The following is a 15,711-nucleotide window of genomic DNA, read 5'->3' on the forward strand; positions in this document are numbered from 1 at the left end:
TGTCTCTAGCAAAAAAAACTGAAAATAATCAAACTTCCTGTTTAATTTTATAGGGTCAACAGATGGGATTTTAAAGGTCTTATTTTATTACTCCGTAATTCAGAAAATCCTATGAACAGCAAGAATAAAGAATCAAATCTCTTTTAATAAAAGCACAAGATTTATTCTCTCTCTGTGTTGTGTTTATCTGCTCAATTGACTGTTGTCAAATGTGTTGAATTTTGTGTCTTTGGATTTGGAAATGTGTGAATTAGGTGTTGTGTTGACGATTATTCTCTCGTTTCTAGAAAAGTAACACATTTCAAGTTAAATATTATCATCATCTTAAATATTATCGTCATCCTTCCACATATTTATTTACATGCTTTCTCCCCTTTATTTCTTGCTGAGGTGATATAGTTGTGTTAATATTCACCTACTTTACAAAGCCTAAAAACGTTAAAGCTACAGTTTTCAATCTTAAAGCATTTACTTAAATCATGTGCCACAGACTGTATTCATGACCATTGTTCAATTGTAACAGGTAAGTTAATGGACATATTATATGATATTTTAATGTGATTTTTTAGTTATTAGATCTAAGTTATTAGATTTGTGGTGAAATGTGTGGATTTGTTGGTTTTTTTATATAGAGTATATTTGATCAGATATGTGTTTGGTTGAAATTGTGGGTAAATTCTATGATGCTGACCAATAAACTGATGATGACATACTGAAGAACAGAGGATGAACAATGGGTTATTTGTAATGTATCATATTTGTCTTAATGTAAATAATATGCTGAAATAAGGTGAGTAAAGTGTAAGGTTGGCAAATTCACGGCCATTCGTAACTTTTGATTTAGTGGCTAATTCGAACAATCTCATATGTACAATTTGGTGCGATTTGTTTTTCCCCCAATGACGGTTGGGTTTAGGGGTGAGGTTGGGTGCCACGCCTCCTTTTTAATATCGTACATTTTCGAATCCCTACGAATTAGTCACTAAACTGACAAAATGTAAAATACTTAAGTTTTGTTGTGGTATCAGGCTGTTAGTTCCAACGTCAGTGAAATGTCATTTGAAACGCATCTCGGATATTTTGGTCACACTTAACAACAAGGTTCTATTAGTTAACTTAATTATGTAGCTTAAACAAAATTTGTCTTCAATACTAAACATTTCAGTCCCTCTTGCCCCCTCCATTTTCATTTTAAATGATTTTTCTGATATCAAGCTTAACAAAATTCAGAAGCGAGTGCCTGCAGCCAAGAAAATAGTTGCGACAAGATGGAAGCCTCCACATCCACAATCACCATCATTGGATTCTAACTTTTTTTGATATTGTGTATTTGGAAATGTCCACTGCTCGCATCCATGGTGCAAGAGAGGACACCATCAGACTTTGGGCACAAACCTTGGACAAACTTAAAGGTTTACTAATTTGAATCAAGGAGTCATCAAAAAGCAATAATTAAAAAAAAATTATATATTCATTTTCTTTTTGGCTTAGTCACAGCGGAATGAACAGGGAACTTATCCAGCATATCCGTTACGCAGTGGATGCCCTTTCAGCTACAACCCATCACTGGGAAACATCCTACATGAATACCTTATTTTATTTGTCTATTAATATTCTTTTATTTATTTATTTATTTATTTATTTATTTATTTATTTATTTATTTATTTATTTATTTATTTATAACTGGCTTAATTGCTTGATTTTACCCTTACTTAACCTTTAATACAGATTTGGTTTATTGCCTTTTTTGGTTTGGAAATTTGTTTTATGAATATGTATGTGTGTGTGTGTGTGTGTGTGTGTATATATATATATATATATATATATATATATATATATATATGTATATATATATGTATATATATATGTATATATATATGTATATATATATATGTATATATATATATATATTTTTTTATTATTATGTCTTTGTCATTTATTCTTCAGTTTTTCCTTTTTATTGTTATTGTTGTTGTTGTTGTTGGCATTATTATTAATATTATTATTTAACAACCTGTATATTGGTTATTACATGTACAGTATATCTATGCAGACTGCTATATGATGATTGTCTACGGCATGTTTTTTCTGTGTTCAAATAATACAAAATAAAAAATAAAAATTGATGGCAAAAAACTTTAGTTATGTAACATGAACTTATAAACAATACAGCATTTATTGTTCAACATTTACTAATGCATTATTAGAATCTTAGGTTTGTTAACACTAATTCACTGGCAGTTAACAAAAACCTAAAAATAAAAGAGCTACTGTATTTTAAACTAACATTATTAAGAAAGATGAGCAAATACTGTAATGAATGTATTGTTCTTTGTTTGTTCATTTCAGTAAACACATTAACTGACATTAACTAACCTTATTGAAAAGTGTTACCCATGAAACAGCTGCTTTTGCCTGCAGTGTCTTGCCTTCAAGCCAACCAACTACCAACATGCTGTAGTAGCCAATCTAAACACATTGTATTGTTTAACATTAGTAAAATATGTTTTGACAGATGATTTATCACAGTTCCTTTCCTGTTGTTTCAGCATGAACGTGACTTGTCTTTTGATGTTACCCTACAACAAGAAAAGAGTAAAACAAGCACACAAAAAAAGAAAGCATGCGTTCAGTGGGCTTTTGAGGGATGTTGAATGTGAAAAGGAATTTGGGTTGCTAAGAAGTAGATTAAACAATTATATAGGTCAAGTTCATGAGGAAGCACAGACGTTCAGCTGTGCCAGACTGCAGCGGTTTGGATCAAAATGAGGTTAATGGAATGAGCTTATTATGTGTTTCTTAAAATAGAAACAACAATTGAATAAAATGAGAGAAATCGACCTGTATTAGTAGGAGTGTAATGCTTTAACATTACGTGCAAAACTATTCTTTTTATTATTCATAATTTTTTTTTATTAGACTAAACCAGAAAAGCATACGTGTAAAATTTAAACCTCTACATTTACATTTAGTCATTCAGCAGATGCTTTTTGTCCAAAGCAACTTCCAAATGAGGAGGCATTCAGCGATTCAACAAGAGGAGGCAATACATGTAAGAAGTGCCAATTATACGAAGGAACTGTTATGGTTAGTTCACACTAGATGCAGAAGAAGCAGCATTCACGAGTGATTTGCATGTTCAATCGATGCATAGACACAATCTGATTTTCTATGGTGCTATTCGCGGGATTCGCATGAAATACTTCTGTTGAAACATTATTGGCAGAACTTTGGCGGACATTTGCACCACATTAACCAATCAGTGGGGCCAGACAGAATCTGCAGGCATTTTTTGCTATTTCTGTGGATAATATTGTAAAAAAAAAATTGTGAATTTTTCCTTGGGGAGGATGCTTCAATCCAATTATTAGATTAAATTACTGTCTAATTATTTATACAGTTAATTCACGCCTAGTGAGCGGAGCTGCAACAAAAGCCTACAGCTCTCAAATCCATCCAACCCTTCTTAATGATCTCTAATTTACAAATACTTTCCCCTGACTCACAAAGTTTAACATATAATTGCAATTAAGTACAGCAAAACTTAATGCAAAGACAACTTTACCTTATATAAGGAAACAAATAATTCCTTCCTTCTAGTAAAAAAAAATGAACAAAACCAAACAAACTGACTATTAACATAACTCTTATATACTGCTGTTCGCACTGAATGTTGATATGACTTCTCTTGAGGCTGTGCAAACAGCCATCCCAGGTTAAAGTATCATGATTTGCTGCGCATGTCCTTCACTAATTACACAAGAAAAGCCTATAGCTTGCATATTGAAAGCAAGCCTCCTAAATGATCTCAAATTTACAAATGCTTTCCTCTGACTAACAAAGTTTAACCTCTAATTGCAAATAAGTGTAGCTAAACTTGTGATTAAAAATGCAAAGACAACTTTACCTTAGAAAAGGAAATTAATAATTCCTTCCTACTAGCAAAAATGTATCAAAGCAAAGCAAACAGACCAAACACATATATGTTTTCATATAGAACTGGTTTGTTTAAAATGATTAAAAAAAAATCCAGGTTCCTCCACAGTCCACATAGCCAAGACATGCGCTATATGTGAATTGAATAAATTAAAATGGCCACAGTGTATGTGTGGATAAGTGTGTATGGGTGTTTCCCAGTACTGGGTTGCAGCTGGAAGGGCATCCGCTGTGTAAAACATGCTGAATAAGTTGGTGGCAACCCCTGATGAATCAAGGGACTAAGTTGAAGGAAAATGAACAAATAAATACATTTGAAACAAAGTTTACTTATTAAAACAAAATAAAAAATAAATAAGAAACAAGTAAACTAATTGCAAAAATCGTATGACAACAAATAAAGATAAACAAGACAAATTACATAGATAAATAAATAAAACTAAATATCCTCAATTATTCATTTTTTTTTTCGGCTTAGTCTCTTTATTCATCACACACATACACTACAGACAATTTAGCTTACCCAATTCACCTACTGCATAGCGCATGCCTTTGAACTGAGGCGATCGTGCTACCCACTGTGCCACCGTGACACCTAAAACTGAATATCTTTAAAACAAATTCAACAAATAAAAACAATAAAGATAAGACAAACAAGAAGAAAGAAAGAAAGAACGAAAGAAAGAAAGAAAGAAAGAAAGAAAGAAAGAAAGAAAGAAAGAAAGAAAGAAAGAAAGAAAGAAAGAAAGAAAGAAAGAAAGAAAGAAAGAAAGAAAGAAAGAAAGAAAAGAAATTAATTAGAATAAATAAATAGGATTTTTCATATATTATAGCATTTAATAGAATCTGATTTCATAAACTTAAAAAAACAAACTAATAAATAAACTAAAAAATAAACATATCTGTCAATAAATTAATAAATAAAAACATGAGTCAATAAATAAAGTATTCACTCACTCACTTTCCTTTAGCTTAGCCCCTGCTTTTTTAGGGGTCTCCTCAATAGAATGAACCACCATGAACTTCCAGCCACAACTCTTAGAGTACAACCCTCAATGCTGGGAAATACCCACCCACACACTCTCTCAAAATCATTGTTGTATAACACCACGGTTCCTGAGAAACATCAAACACCTACCTGACTTATTTTGTACAGCAAGTAATCAAAGCTGATTATAATATTTGTCTGCTGACTGTCTTCATTCTTTTTACACAAGTTAGGAACAGTCGTTGTGAACTGCAGCATGCCTTGAAGCGATGTCAGTTATATTTGGAGCTCAGCCAGTTGATCTGTCAGGTAAACAAGCTTTTAAATAATTTCATGTGTTCTCACGAAAAACCACATAAGATTTCTAATAATCGCTTACAAAAGAGCAGCTTAACATAGAATATAAAGGTGTGACGCTGGTGTTTTCCTCAGAACTCAAGTGGAAAGTTCATTTAATTTACATTTGAGTTGTTATATTATTTCCTTTAGGTGTTTTAATGCAGTAAAGGAAGTCAGCATATTCAAAGTAGGCTTAATTTAACACTAACATTACATCACATAGGATCACATAGGATTATACTTTAATTACAAAGTATAAGGTTGTTTTGGTACACTTTAAAAGCTGACAGGCTTAAAATGTCACACATTTTATTGTGCATCAGTTAAAAAAATGGTCATGAAAGAATATTTTTTTTTCTGCTTTCAGTGACACATTTGATGACTTAAACATATATTTATTATTAATGTATTTAACCCTTTAAATTACTGTTTGTTTGCATAACAATATTATTGTCTCGCATAAGTTAAAGAAACAAAGAAAGAATAAAGTTCCTTTCCTTAATTTGTTTTAGAGTTGGTTTCAGGACGAAACCTGCAAAAACAATCAATAAATAAATATGCAAATATATAAATAAATGAGTAAATAAATCCATAAATTCGTAAATAAACGTAAATAAATAAATAAATATATAAATAATTAATAGTAAAAGTAAGTCCACAGGTTTTACAAGTCGAAAAAAGGGGGGGGGGGGGGGGGGGGGGGACTATTCGTTATTTATATTTATTCAGGAATTTGTGGATTTTATATATACATTTATTTGTTTATTTATTTGCAAATTTATTTATTTATTGTTTTATTTATGCAGGAATTTATGGATTTATTTACTCATTTATTTATAAATTAGAAAATTTATTTATTTATTATTTTTGCAGGTTTCGTCCTCCATAGTTTTGTCTTTCATGTACTAAATATTCAAAATTTTTTGTACTTGGTGTAAAACACATTTTTTTGATGAAATCTGTGGAGGACAATAAAAAAATAAATATGCAAATAAATAAATAAATAAATTAATAAATAAATAAAACAACAAATAAATAAATAAATAAATATGCAAATAAATAAATGAATGAATGAGTAAATAAATAAATAAATAAATAAATAAATACACAAACTCCTGCATAAGAAAACAATAAATAAATAAATACATAAATAAATATGCAAATAAATAAATAAATAAATAAATAAATAAGTATATAAATCTACAAATTAATGCATAATTAAATATACAAATAATTAAAACTGATAGCAGATTAATAATTAAATAAATTACAGGGATGTTGGGGAATAATACTTATTTATGCTGGAATTTGTGTTTCATAAATTTTATTTTATTTATTTATTTGCATATTTATTTATTGTTTTATTTATGCAGTAATTTATGTTTTTATTTATTTATTTATTTATTTAATTTTGTATTTATTTATTTATTATTTTATTTATGCAGGAATTTGTGGATTTACTTATTTATTTGCGTATTTATTTATCTAATGTTTTTGCAGGTTTCGTCCTCTATAGAAATCAGGGTAAAACATAGGGTAAAACGTTAAAATTTCAGTAAAATAAACTTAATACAATTTGCATTAACAGAATATATATATATATATATATATATATATATATATATATATATATATATATATATATATATATATATATATATATATATATATATATATATATATATATATATATATATATTCTGTTAATGCTATATATTCTGGACACACAGTAGAAATATATAAAAATATAGCTCTATAATGTGCCTGTTTTACAAGTTTAAAGAAAATAACAATATATATATATATATATATATATATATATATATATATATATATATATATATATATATATATATATATATATATATACATATCATTTGTAGCTATGCTATAGAATTTTTTTTTTCTTCAAAGTGTTTAAAACATTTTAAAAACCTGAAAAACTCTTTCCTATTAGTTCCATGGGTGTTAATGGTTCTTCATGCTATCATCAAAGCCAATACAGCACCTTTATTCTTTTAAACGGAGTTTAACTGGAACATAAAAGAAATTACAAAGAAAAGCTCGGTCAGGGAAACAGACGTGAAAGTAAAGGAATGTTGGCAAGTTCCTTTGCAGCAGTTTCAACTCTACCGTGGAACCAACAAATGGGCGGTATCAGTGACGCCAGCTCCGCCCATTTTGTTGGCCACTCCCACACATCTGATTGATGCTGCTCTCAAGGCAAGAGGCATTGAGATTTCAGCTACAGTGTGAGAGAGCGAGAGATGTGCAGCTCCTGCTGAAAATAACATGCAGTCCTCAGAGCGCACGGTGTTTTTTTTCGCCAGGGTGAAAATCTAACAGAGGTCTAGCAAAAGCATCGGTGGAATTCGCTGTTAAAAGAGGGATTGTACAAGAAACACGAGCGAGCGGAGAGACGAGATTTGAACGCGCTGCTGTGAGAGACCAGCGGACGACTGACTGAGAGGTCTATTCAACAACATTTCTTTGTTTCTCCGTCTTATTCCGGTTTTTTCGTCTTTAACATGGCGAGCGATTCCCCGGCTCGGAGTCTGGATGAAATAGACCTCTCCACTTTAAGGGTAAGTTGTGTGTCCTTCGCTGAAGATGCTCATTGATGTCTTTTTGGTGTTGCGGTTGAGCCATAATGGCAGGTGCAACAATCACTACAATAGTAGAAATGGAATGAAATGAAAATACGGGTTAAGCGAGCAGCAAGACGTTTTTATTCACTATGATAAGCGTTTTCTTTTCTTGCTTAGTCAATAAAGATTCATGGATGGTTGTATTTACCAGATCAAATAACTGCTTTTGGGAAACTTAGCCTATTATTGATTATTAGCAGAAATTGTCAATGAACGCATCCTGTTGATAAAATAGTACCCCTGTGTTTCTGATAGGGCAATCTGTGGAGCCTGTATATTCAGGCATTTCTTTACCATTGGATGTCTGTTGTACATGTTGTACTAGTCTGTCCTTCTAAAGTAGCCATACACGCTGGTTCTCTGATAACATGTTTTATCAGGGCTTGTATGAATCTGTGTGGGAAAATGGAAATCTTTGGCCTACTAAAAGTCTAGTACTAGAATTATATTTCAATACGCGAAGTCATAAAATGTACTGTTCATAGCTGTGTAGTTTTGTCACATTTTTGAAAAATTTCGACAAAACACGGATAGCATTAAATCAATCAATCAATCAATCAATCAATCAATCATTAAAAATATTAAGGATAATGTAAAAAGCATAAAGAATAAAATATGATACATATAAACATAAGAGAATGATGTTTCTGTACTTTGGATACATGCAGTGTATACAAACACGCATTATTGTCCCTCAAAAATGTGTATATTGATGTTGTATTGATCAATTTGACATTGTTTATCAGCAAGGCTTTAGATATTTGACCTGAGTAGAACTTGACTTTTTCATAAAAAGGTTAAAATATTCTTGTCACATGACCACAAAATGGCTGCCTACATGTTGTTTATGGGACTCTGATGATTTTCAAATATTATTACCATTTTCTTCATGAATATTTTTGACCGTTAAACCATCTAGAATTTTTTTGACTAACTGTACACACAATTATTTCCCACAAATTTCTTTTGTTTTAATCCAAGAATGTTAAACAAATACATCACATCATGCATTTTTATAAATATATGTTTTACTAATATATATATATATATATATATATATATATATATATATATATATATATATATATATATATAGTAAATAACACATTATTACAAATGCTTCTATGAGAAAATGCTATTTCTGTCTGTGTACTTCAAAATATGACATTTGATTAAATGCGTAGACTTGCCATTTCTTCCTAATTATCAAAACAAATTACAGCATTTTTGTGTATTGCATACTTGTGTTGCATTTTTTGGGATTTAAAAGTGTCATTGATACACCACACCCCCCATGCCTCAACACACAAACAAAACAAGAAGCACATCAGCTACCTACAGTATATCAGTACTTCTGTCACTGTTTGCTCAATGAAAACAAAATTGAACTCGCTGTGCGTTGTTGCAGGATCTATCTGTGTCCAACCGGGAAACAGTGTGCCATATGCGTGGCTTGATAAATGCTCAAATCCTTCTAATGCCACCAAATTACTCACAGCATGTTTTCCTGCGACTTCTGCGTGGATAAACTGGGTTACTTCCTAACAAGGCTCGGTTTTTATGCATCACTCCTCGGATTATCAAAACTGTGTCAGTCTGTCTAATTAGTGTGAATGTGTATGTGCGTTGTCCTGTAGTTCAATTGGTAATGCATGGCGCCAGGATGGCCTACTTCATGGGTTTGGCTCGCATGCCGGGATCATATATAGACATACAGTAAATGCCCTGTAAGTCACATCAAATAATCCTATAAGCTAAATGCATACATTTTAAGTGTTAAAATGTGTGCACTGTAAAGTACACTTGTTCTATTTAAATTGTGGGTCAAATATGGATAAACCCAAATGTTGGGTTACATTTTTACATAAACACGATTACCTAATGTTATTACACCCAAAACTAGCTCAAAACAACATATAATTTATACAGTGTTTGGCTATCAGGGATCAGTGTTGGCAAAAAAGCAATGTTACAATAAAAAAGTAACTAAATACTTAAGGAAAGTAATCTAAAAGCATGTGTTATATTGTTTTTGCTTTGTTTTTAATTTTATTATTTTTTTAAAGCATAAGATGAGCTTAACGTTGTAAAATATAACTTAATTATTTAACCCAACACTGACAGAGGTCATATTAGATAAACACATCTAATAAATGCACATGTAAGTGTGAAAATAAGTATGCGTTTCATGTCGAATTTGCGTGATGAGCAAATTAGACTAGATGTAACTGGACGGGCAGTTTAAGGATGCCCATATGGCGAGGCACAGTTTCACAGCAGCCATAAACCAATTAGCCTGTGTGCTGTAGAATCTAATGGGCTAAAGGGATACATGTGAAGTGCTCTCCTTTCTCCGCTCGCGAGGCTAAGTAGCGCGTGGGATGGAAAGATTACTGCAGATAGCCTTTTGAGTGCTTTTGATTTGGCCATCCATTGTGTCTGGTGCATTAGCTTCACCTTCCCTGCCTTCTCACACATGTGACTGTTTGCATGTACATGCTGGAGCACAACAGATCACATGGCGCCCCAGATGTCACTCATATTTTGAATGGGATTTGCTTAAGTGTTAATCTCTGTTTTATACTAGCCATGATCTCTGCCCTTCATAGCGGCAACGTGATATGTAGCTGTTCACACCATTCTGTGGATGAAGGGAGTTTTAAAATATCATGTAAAGCTTGTTTACATGTTCATAAAATTGATTTTGGAGTCTTGGGGTCAGAATATTTTAAAGGTAACCTATTATGCCCCTTTGTACAAGATGTAAAATAAGTTATAAAATGAGTTCATATGTAAAGTATAAGGTGAAAATACCACATAAATAACTGTTTATAACACTTTGAAGTCTTTTTTCGATCCAAATTGTGTCCTTTTGGTCACTGTCGCTTTAAATTCAAATGAGATTGTGTTCCCAGCCCCCTTTTCAAAAAAGAGCGGAGCTACAAACGCCTTTGCATCAGCATAGTGGCTGATTCAAACAGGACTAACATTGAATGTACAAAAAAAAACTGAATGTCAAAGAAAAAACTCAAAAGAAGGTAGACTATGGAGACTACGCTGTTAATTTGTGTGTCATGAAACTTGACATTTATGCCTCTCAGTCAATGACTATCTTCAGCTGGTATGGTTTGAAAACTCTAATGGCAGACGGCTGCTTCTCACTCAGGGCCGGTAATGCTATTAGGGAGAGACTGTCACGTAATGGGTGGGGCTCAAAATCAAAGTGTTTCTGCTGACTGTTTTTATCAAGTGTGATTATAAAAATAAAAATAGAATCAATTTGTATCATTAGATGCTGGCTACTCTGTTATTCACACATTGTTCCCACACAACTTTGTTTAAACCTCTTATAAAAGTGATTTTTGCATATAGGTCCACTTTAATATCATTAAATCTAACATTGTGATGTATTTTTTAAAATTCTGCAATTTATATATTGGGATATGAATACAATTTTACTAGATGAGTTGAACGACTTTTTGGAAGAAATTTGAAAGAATTGGGATTCAAGAGTTGATTGGGATGATTCTGTAGGTGAGTACAAATACATAAAATACCAGAAACATTATCTACATGAGTAGAAAAATTCAATAAAGAAATAGGTACCATTAATTAAACCACGTTTGATTGTTTTCCAATGCGTCGAACTGTATTCAGGTATACAGTAATTGAATAATCAAATGTAAAATAATACTGCATAGTCTTCGTTTTATAAACAATTTAATTGTTGTTAATTTGTCAAAATTACAGATGGTACAGTTTCTTAGGCCTGAATGCTTTGAAAACTCTCACATGGTCACAGGTCTCAAAAAACACTTGAGTGTTAAATTTTAATCCAGACTCAACGCTGCATATACTCATGATGTGACTATTGCGAATGATCACATTGCGATATCGATGCTGAAACGATACATTGTGCAGCCCTAGACAGCAAAATTTTTGGGACATTTGAAAACAAGTTGCAAAATTGTATTTTTTATTTTAAATGGAAACTTTTGTCTCTGTGCCTCGGCTGGGTCAGTTGGCTTTTCTGTGTGAAGTTTGCATGTCCTCCCCGTGTTCGCGTGGGTTTCCTCCTGGTGCTCCGGTTTCCCCCACAAGTCCAAAGACATGTGGTGGAGGTGAATTGGGTGGACTAAATTGTCTGTTGTGTGTGTGTGTCTGTGTGTGTGTGTGTATGGATGTTTCCCTGTGATGGGTTGCAGCTGGAAGGGCATCCACTGTGTAAAACAAATGCTGGATAAGTTGGCGTTTATTCCGCTGTGGCGACCCCGGATTAATAAAGGGACTAAGCCAAAAAGAAAATGAATGAATGAATGAACAAATTCAGTATTAGATTAGTGAGTTAAATGTTTTATATATTTAAAAAAATAAAACAGGGTACCTAAAGAGAAAGAAGTCCCAGAAATTAATAAACCTAATCCACGAACATGAGTCCCTTTCTTTTTCCCCATGTGTATTAATATGACAATTCCCATGATTCCATGATGCACAACCTTATCAAGTTACATTTTTGGTTTTTCTTAGTGTTGTTTTGAATAAGCAAAACTCTCTTTGGCATGGACTTCTCCACGGTGTATTCAGCTTAACCATCTTTGGGTGGCTTGTCAATGTATTACTGTAGATTGCTTTAATATGTAAACTAATTAAGATGACTAGTGTTTGTGTGGGGAGAAGAGTATATTGAAGGTAGTGTAACAGTTCTTTAGCAGTGATGTTGATGCTTTGTTAACACTTTAAGAATTACAACGAATCTCTCTTTAGGAAAGTTTTTTTGATTTGTTTTTTTTTTAACTAGCTAAAAAGGTTATAAGACAGCCCCGAGGAACACAGTTCTAAAGGTTTGGGTTACACCAATCCATTTCTGTAGACCATTTGGTTCACACCTTTACAAATGCAGATACTTGTCTTTTACTTTGTAAATTGGCAGGTTATTTACAGACACAAAGAGCGATATTAAAGGGATGGTTCATCCAAAAATGAATATTAACCCACCATTTACTTACTCAAACCTTCTTCTGTTGAACACAAAAGAAGATTTTGAAAAAGCAGAAAATCTGTTGCCGTTGACTTCCATTGTAGGAAAAACAAATGCTGTGAAAATCAATGGTGACAGTTTTTCAACATTATCCAAAACGCTTCCCTTTATGTTAAACAGAAGAAAGAAACCCATAAAGGTTTGAAACAACTAAATAATAAGTAAATGATGACAGAATTTCCATTTTTGGCTAAACTATTTTTGTCTCATTCCCTGATTAGTGCTTTCTATTAGTAAGGAAATTCTCATTGTTTTTAAAAGCACAACTAATGCTTTATCTGTGTAAGCTCATTGGTTTATGCTTGAGAAAACAGCCATTCAAACACTTCTACAACTTTATTTTTGCTGTCTAGGTGTTCGAACCCTCACCAGGTGTTCATTCAAAAAATGTCATCCATGCACCTGTGCTGCAAGCCTTTTGCTTTTAAGCTCCTGTTCATTTAAATCCAGTCCTTTGAGCATGCTTTCTCGCTGTGCATGTTGTGTTTGAGCGAGAAGGGAAATAGGTCACCCAGAAGCAGAGCGCTGACATGTGCAGTTGTGGGGAAACATTTCAGTGCAGCACATGCTCAGATGGACCATTCATAAACTCCCTCTCTGGCACAGAAGCCCGGGTCTGTGGCCCACATACACGAAAGGCGAGCGATGTTTGGCATCACCTGGTCAGCCTCACCTAGTCTTGAGGGACGACATCTGAAAATGAGCTTCTGTGCTCTGACCACAAACCTTGAAATGAGATCCATGCCCTTTCTGTTTGTTCTCTGGCCATTTTTAGCTCCAAACATGAGTAGCGAGGATCTTGGATTTGTTGAAGGGTCTTGAGCTGCACAGCAGCCCTGTTATTAGAATTGGTTTTGATTTAGGTGCTTGAAATGACCTTTGTTTACAGGTATTAATGAAGCAGTGTTTTGCTTGAGGCAGATAAGGTTTATTTTACCCGTGGCTTTGAGTTAAGCTTTAGAAGGAGGCTCTGTTATGAAAGGTATATTAAGACTTTTAAAGAGTGTTGGGATTTTAATGTATTTTTATTCAGATATATATTTAGAATGCAATTCATACATGCAAATGATGGGTGAAGGGTATCAGGAGATTTAACGTCTTAATAAAGTAAAAAGCTGCATTTCAATAAATTATAAATATTCAAAACTTACATGGTGTAATCAACATGACAAAACGAAAATAAAGTAAAATAAAAATAAATGAAAACTAAAATTATTTATAAAGATAAAATTCAACTAAAAATTTCTTAACCCCCCCCCCCCCCCATTTATTTATTTAAGTAGTCAAAAAACATACATTCACTAATCAACATAACTAACAACACAACAAACACACAGTCCAAACCTAGTGTTTCAAAATTGTGTACGGATAAACAAAGACAAAAAAATGAAAACAACATCAGTAGAATAGAAGCAAAACCTGACAGCATCAGCATCATTCTGTCCAGTTACAATTACATTTGGCTTTGGAAGTAATTTTTGAAAGATGCCACAAGGCAGTGAACTTGGACCCGTAACCATTTAAAATAAGTCTTATTTTTTCCAAACTAAGGAAATGCAACACAACATTGGCCCACAGTTTAAAAGAAGTTATTGTTTTTGGGAAATTATTGTTTCATATTGATTAAAATCAGGTGTCTTGCCAAAAGAGATGTAAAGGCAATGCAGTCAAATTCACTTTTTGACTAATTGTTATTTTCTTTTACAAAATTTGCTCTAGTTAAATAAAGAATTTTAGCAATATTACATTAGATATTTTGTGTGCCAGCTATGTTATTTCAGGATTTCTTTTTTATTTTCTCAAATGGTGTTACACTTACATCAGGTACATATCAGAGATCACACATCTGAATATACTCGCAAATATAAGCGCAAATTCTTTCCATCCACTTTCTCTTTTAGCAATATATGCTTTCCTTTTTGTGTGCAAATACACCAATGTTATACATAATAATAATAATAATAAAAGGTAAATAATTAAAATTAGAAAAAGGCGGAGGGGGACAAATCCAGTAAGTAAAAATAATAAGCATAAAAAGATATAAACATGAACTTCAGCAACAAAACTATGTACATCTAGTGAGTGATCCCTCTGATTTTAGGTTAACAAAAAAGTTTAGGTCTATGGGATGTTGCATAATTGGTCCACTTTTCACAGAATGAAATAAATAGTTCCATTTTCTGATTTACAAATGCAATAATTTGCTCCGTTTTATAAATTTTCATAGTAATTTCCATCCATGCATTTAGGGCAGGACTTTCTTGTGACAACCATTTTTTTTTTTGGTATTGCTCTTTTTGACAGCCACCAACAAGATATTCATTACATACTTATCCCTTTTAATCATTCCTCCGGTATATGCGCAAAAAATAAAATAATTTTACAATCAAAGGGTATCACAGATTCAAAGATATTTTGTAAGGCATTGTGTATTTCTTTCCAATATTTTTTAATAAGTGATTTTAGTTCGCATTTTTTTTATCCAGCATATACACAAATTTCCAGCATGATATGAGTTTTTGGAGGGTGTGACAAAAAAACTCTTCCACCAAAATTCCCTTCAATTCTGTGATTTAGAACTTTCCATTATTTCAGGATTTCATTGTCATAGGGTGCAGTGATACTTATGAACGTACATTTCTAAAAAATATTTGATATTAAAAGTAAAATACACTACTTCTCCTAATTTTAATGATTAACTATACGTTTTTTCTTAAAGTGTAACAAGGACATATTTAAAAAAAAATCTTTAAATACATAT

General features: G+C 32.3%; 1 protein-coding gene across 4 annotated transcripts in view; it reads left to right on the forward strand.

The window, feature by feature from the left end:
* Window positions 1-7,504: 7,504 nt before the first annotated feature.
* tnika (TRAF2 and NCK interacting kinase a) overlaps window positions 7,505-15,711 on the forward strand; it is a 160,946-nt gene continuing 152,739 nt past the window's right edge. For all 4 annotated transcript variants that reach the window (XM_056476013.1, XM_056476021.1, XM_056476028.1 and 1 more), the window contains exon 1: window positions 7,505-7,849. In XM_056476013.1, coding sequence (XP_056331988.1) covers window positions 7,793-7,849 — 57 coding nt within the window. In that variant the 5' untranslated portion in view covers window positions 7,505-7,792. The remainder of the gene's footprint in view (window positions 7,850-15,711) is intronic.

The sequence above is a fragment of the Danio aesculapii genome, chromosome 2, assembly GCF_903798145.1.
Source record: "Danio aesculapii chromosome 2, fDanAes4.1, whole genome shotgun sequence".
Taxonomy (NCBI): domain Eukaryota; kingdom Metazoa; phylum Chordata; class Actinopteri; order Cypriniformes; family Danionidae; genus Danio; species Danio aesculapii.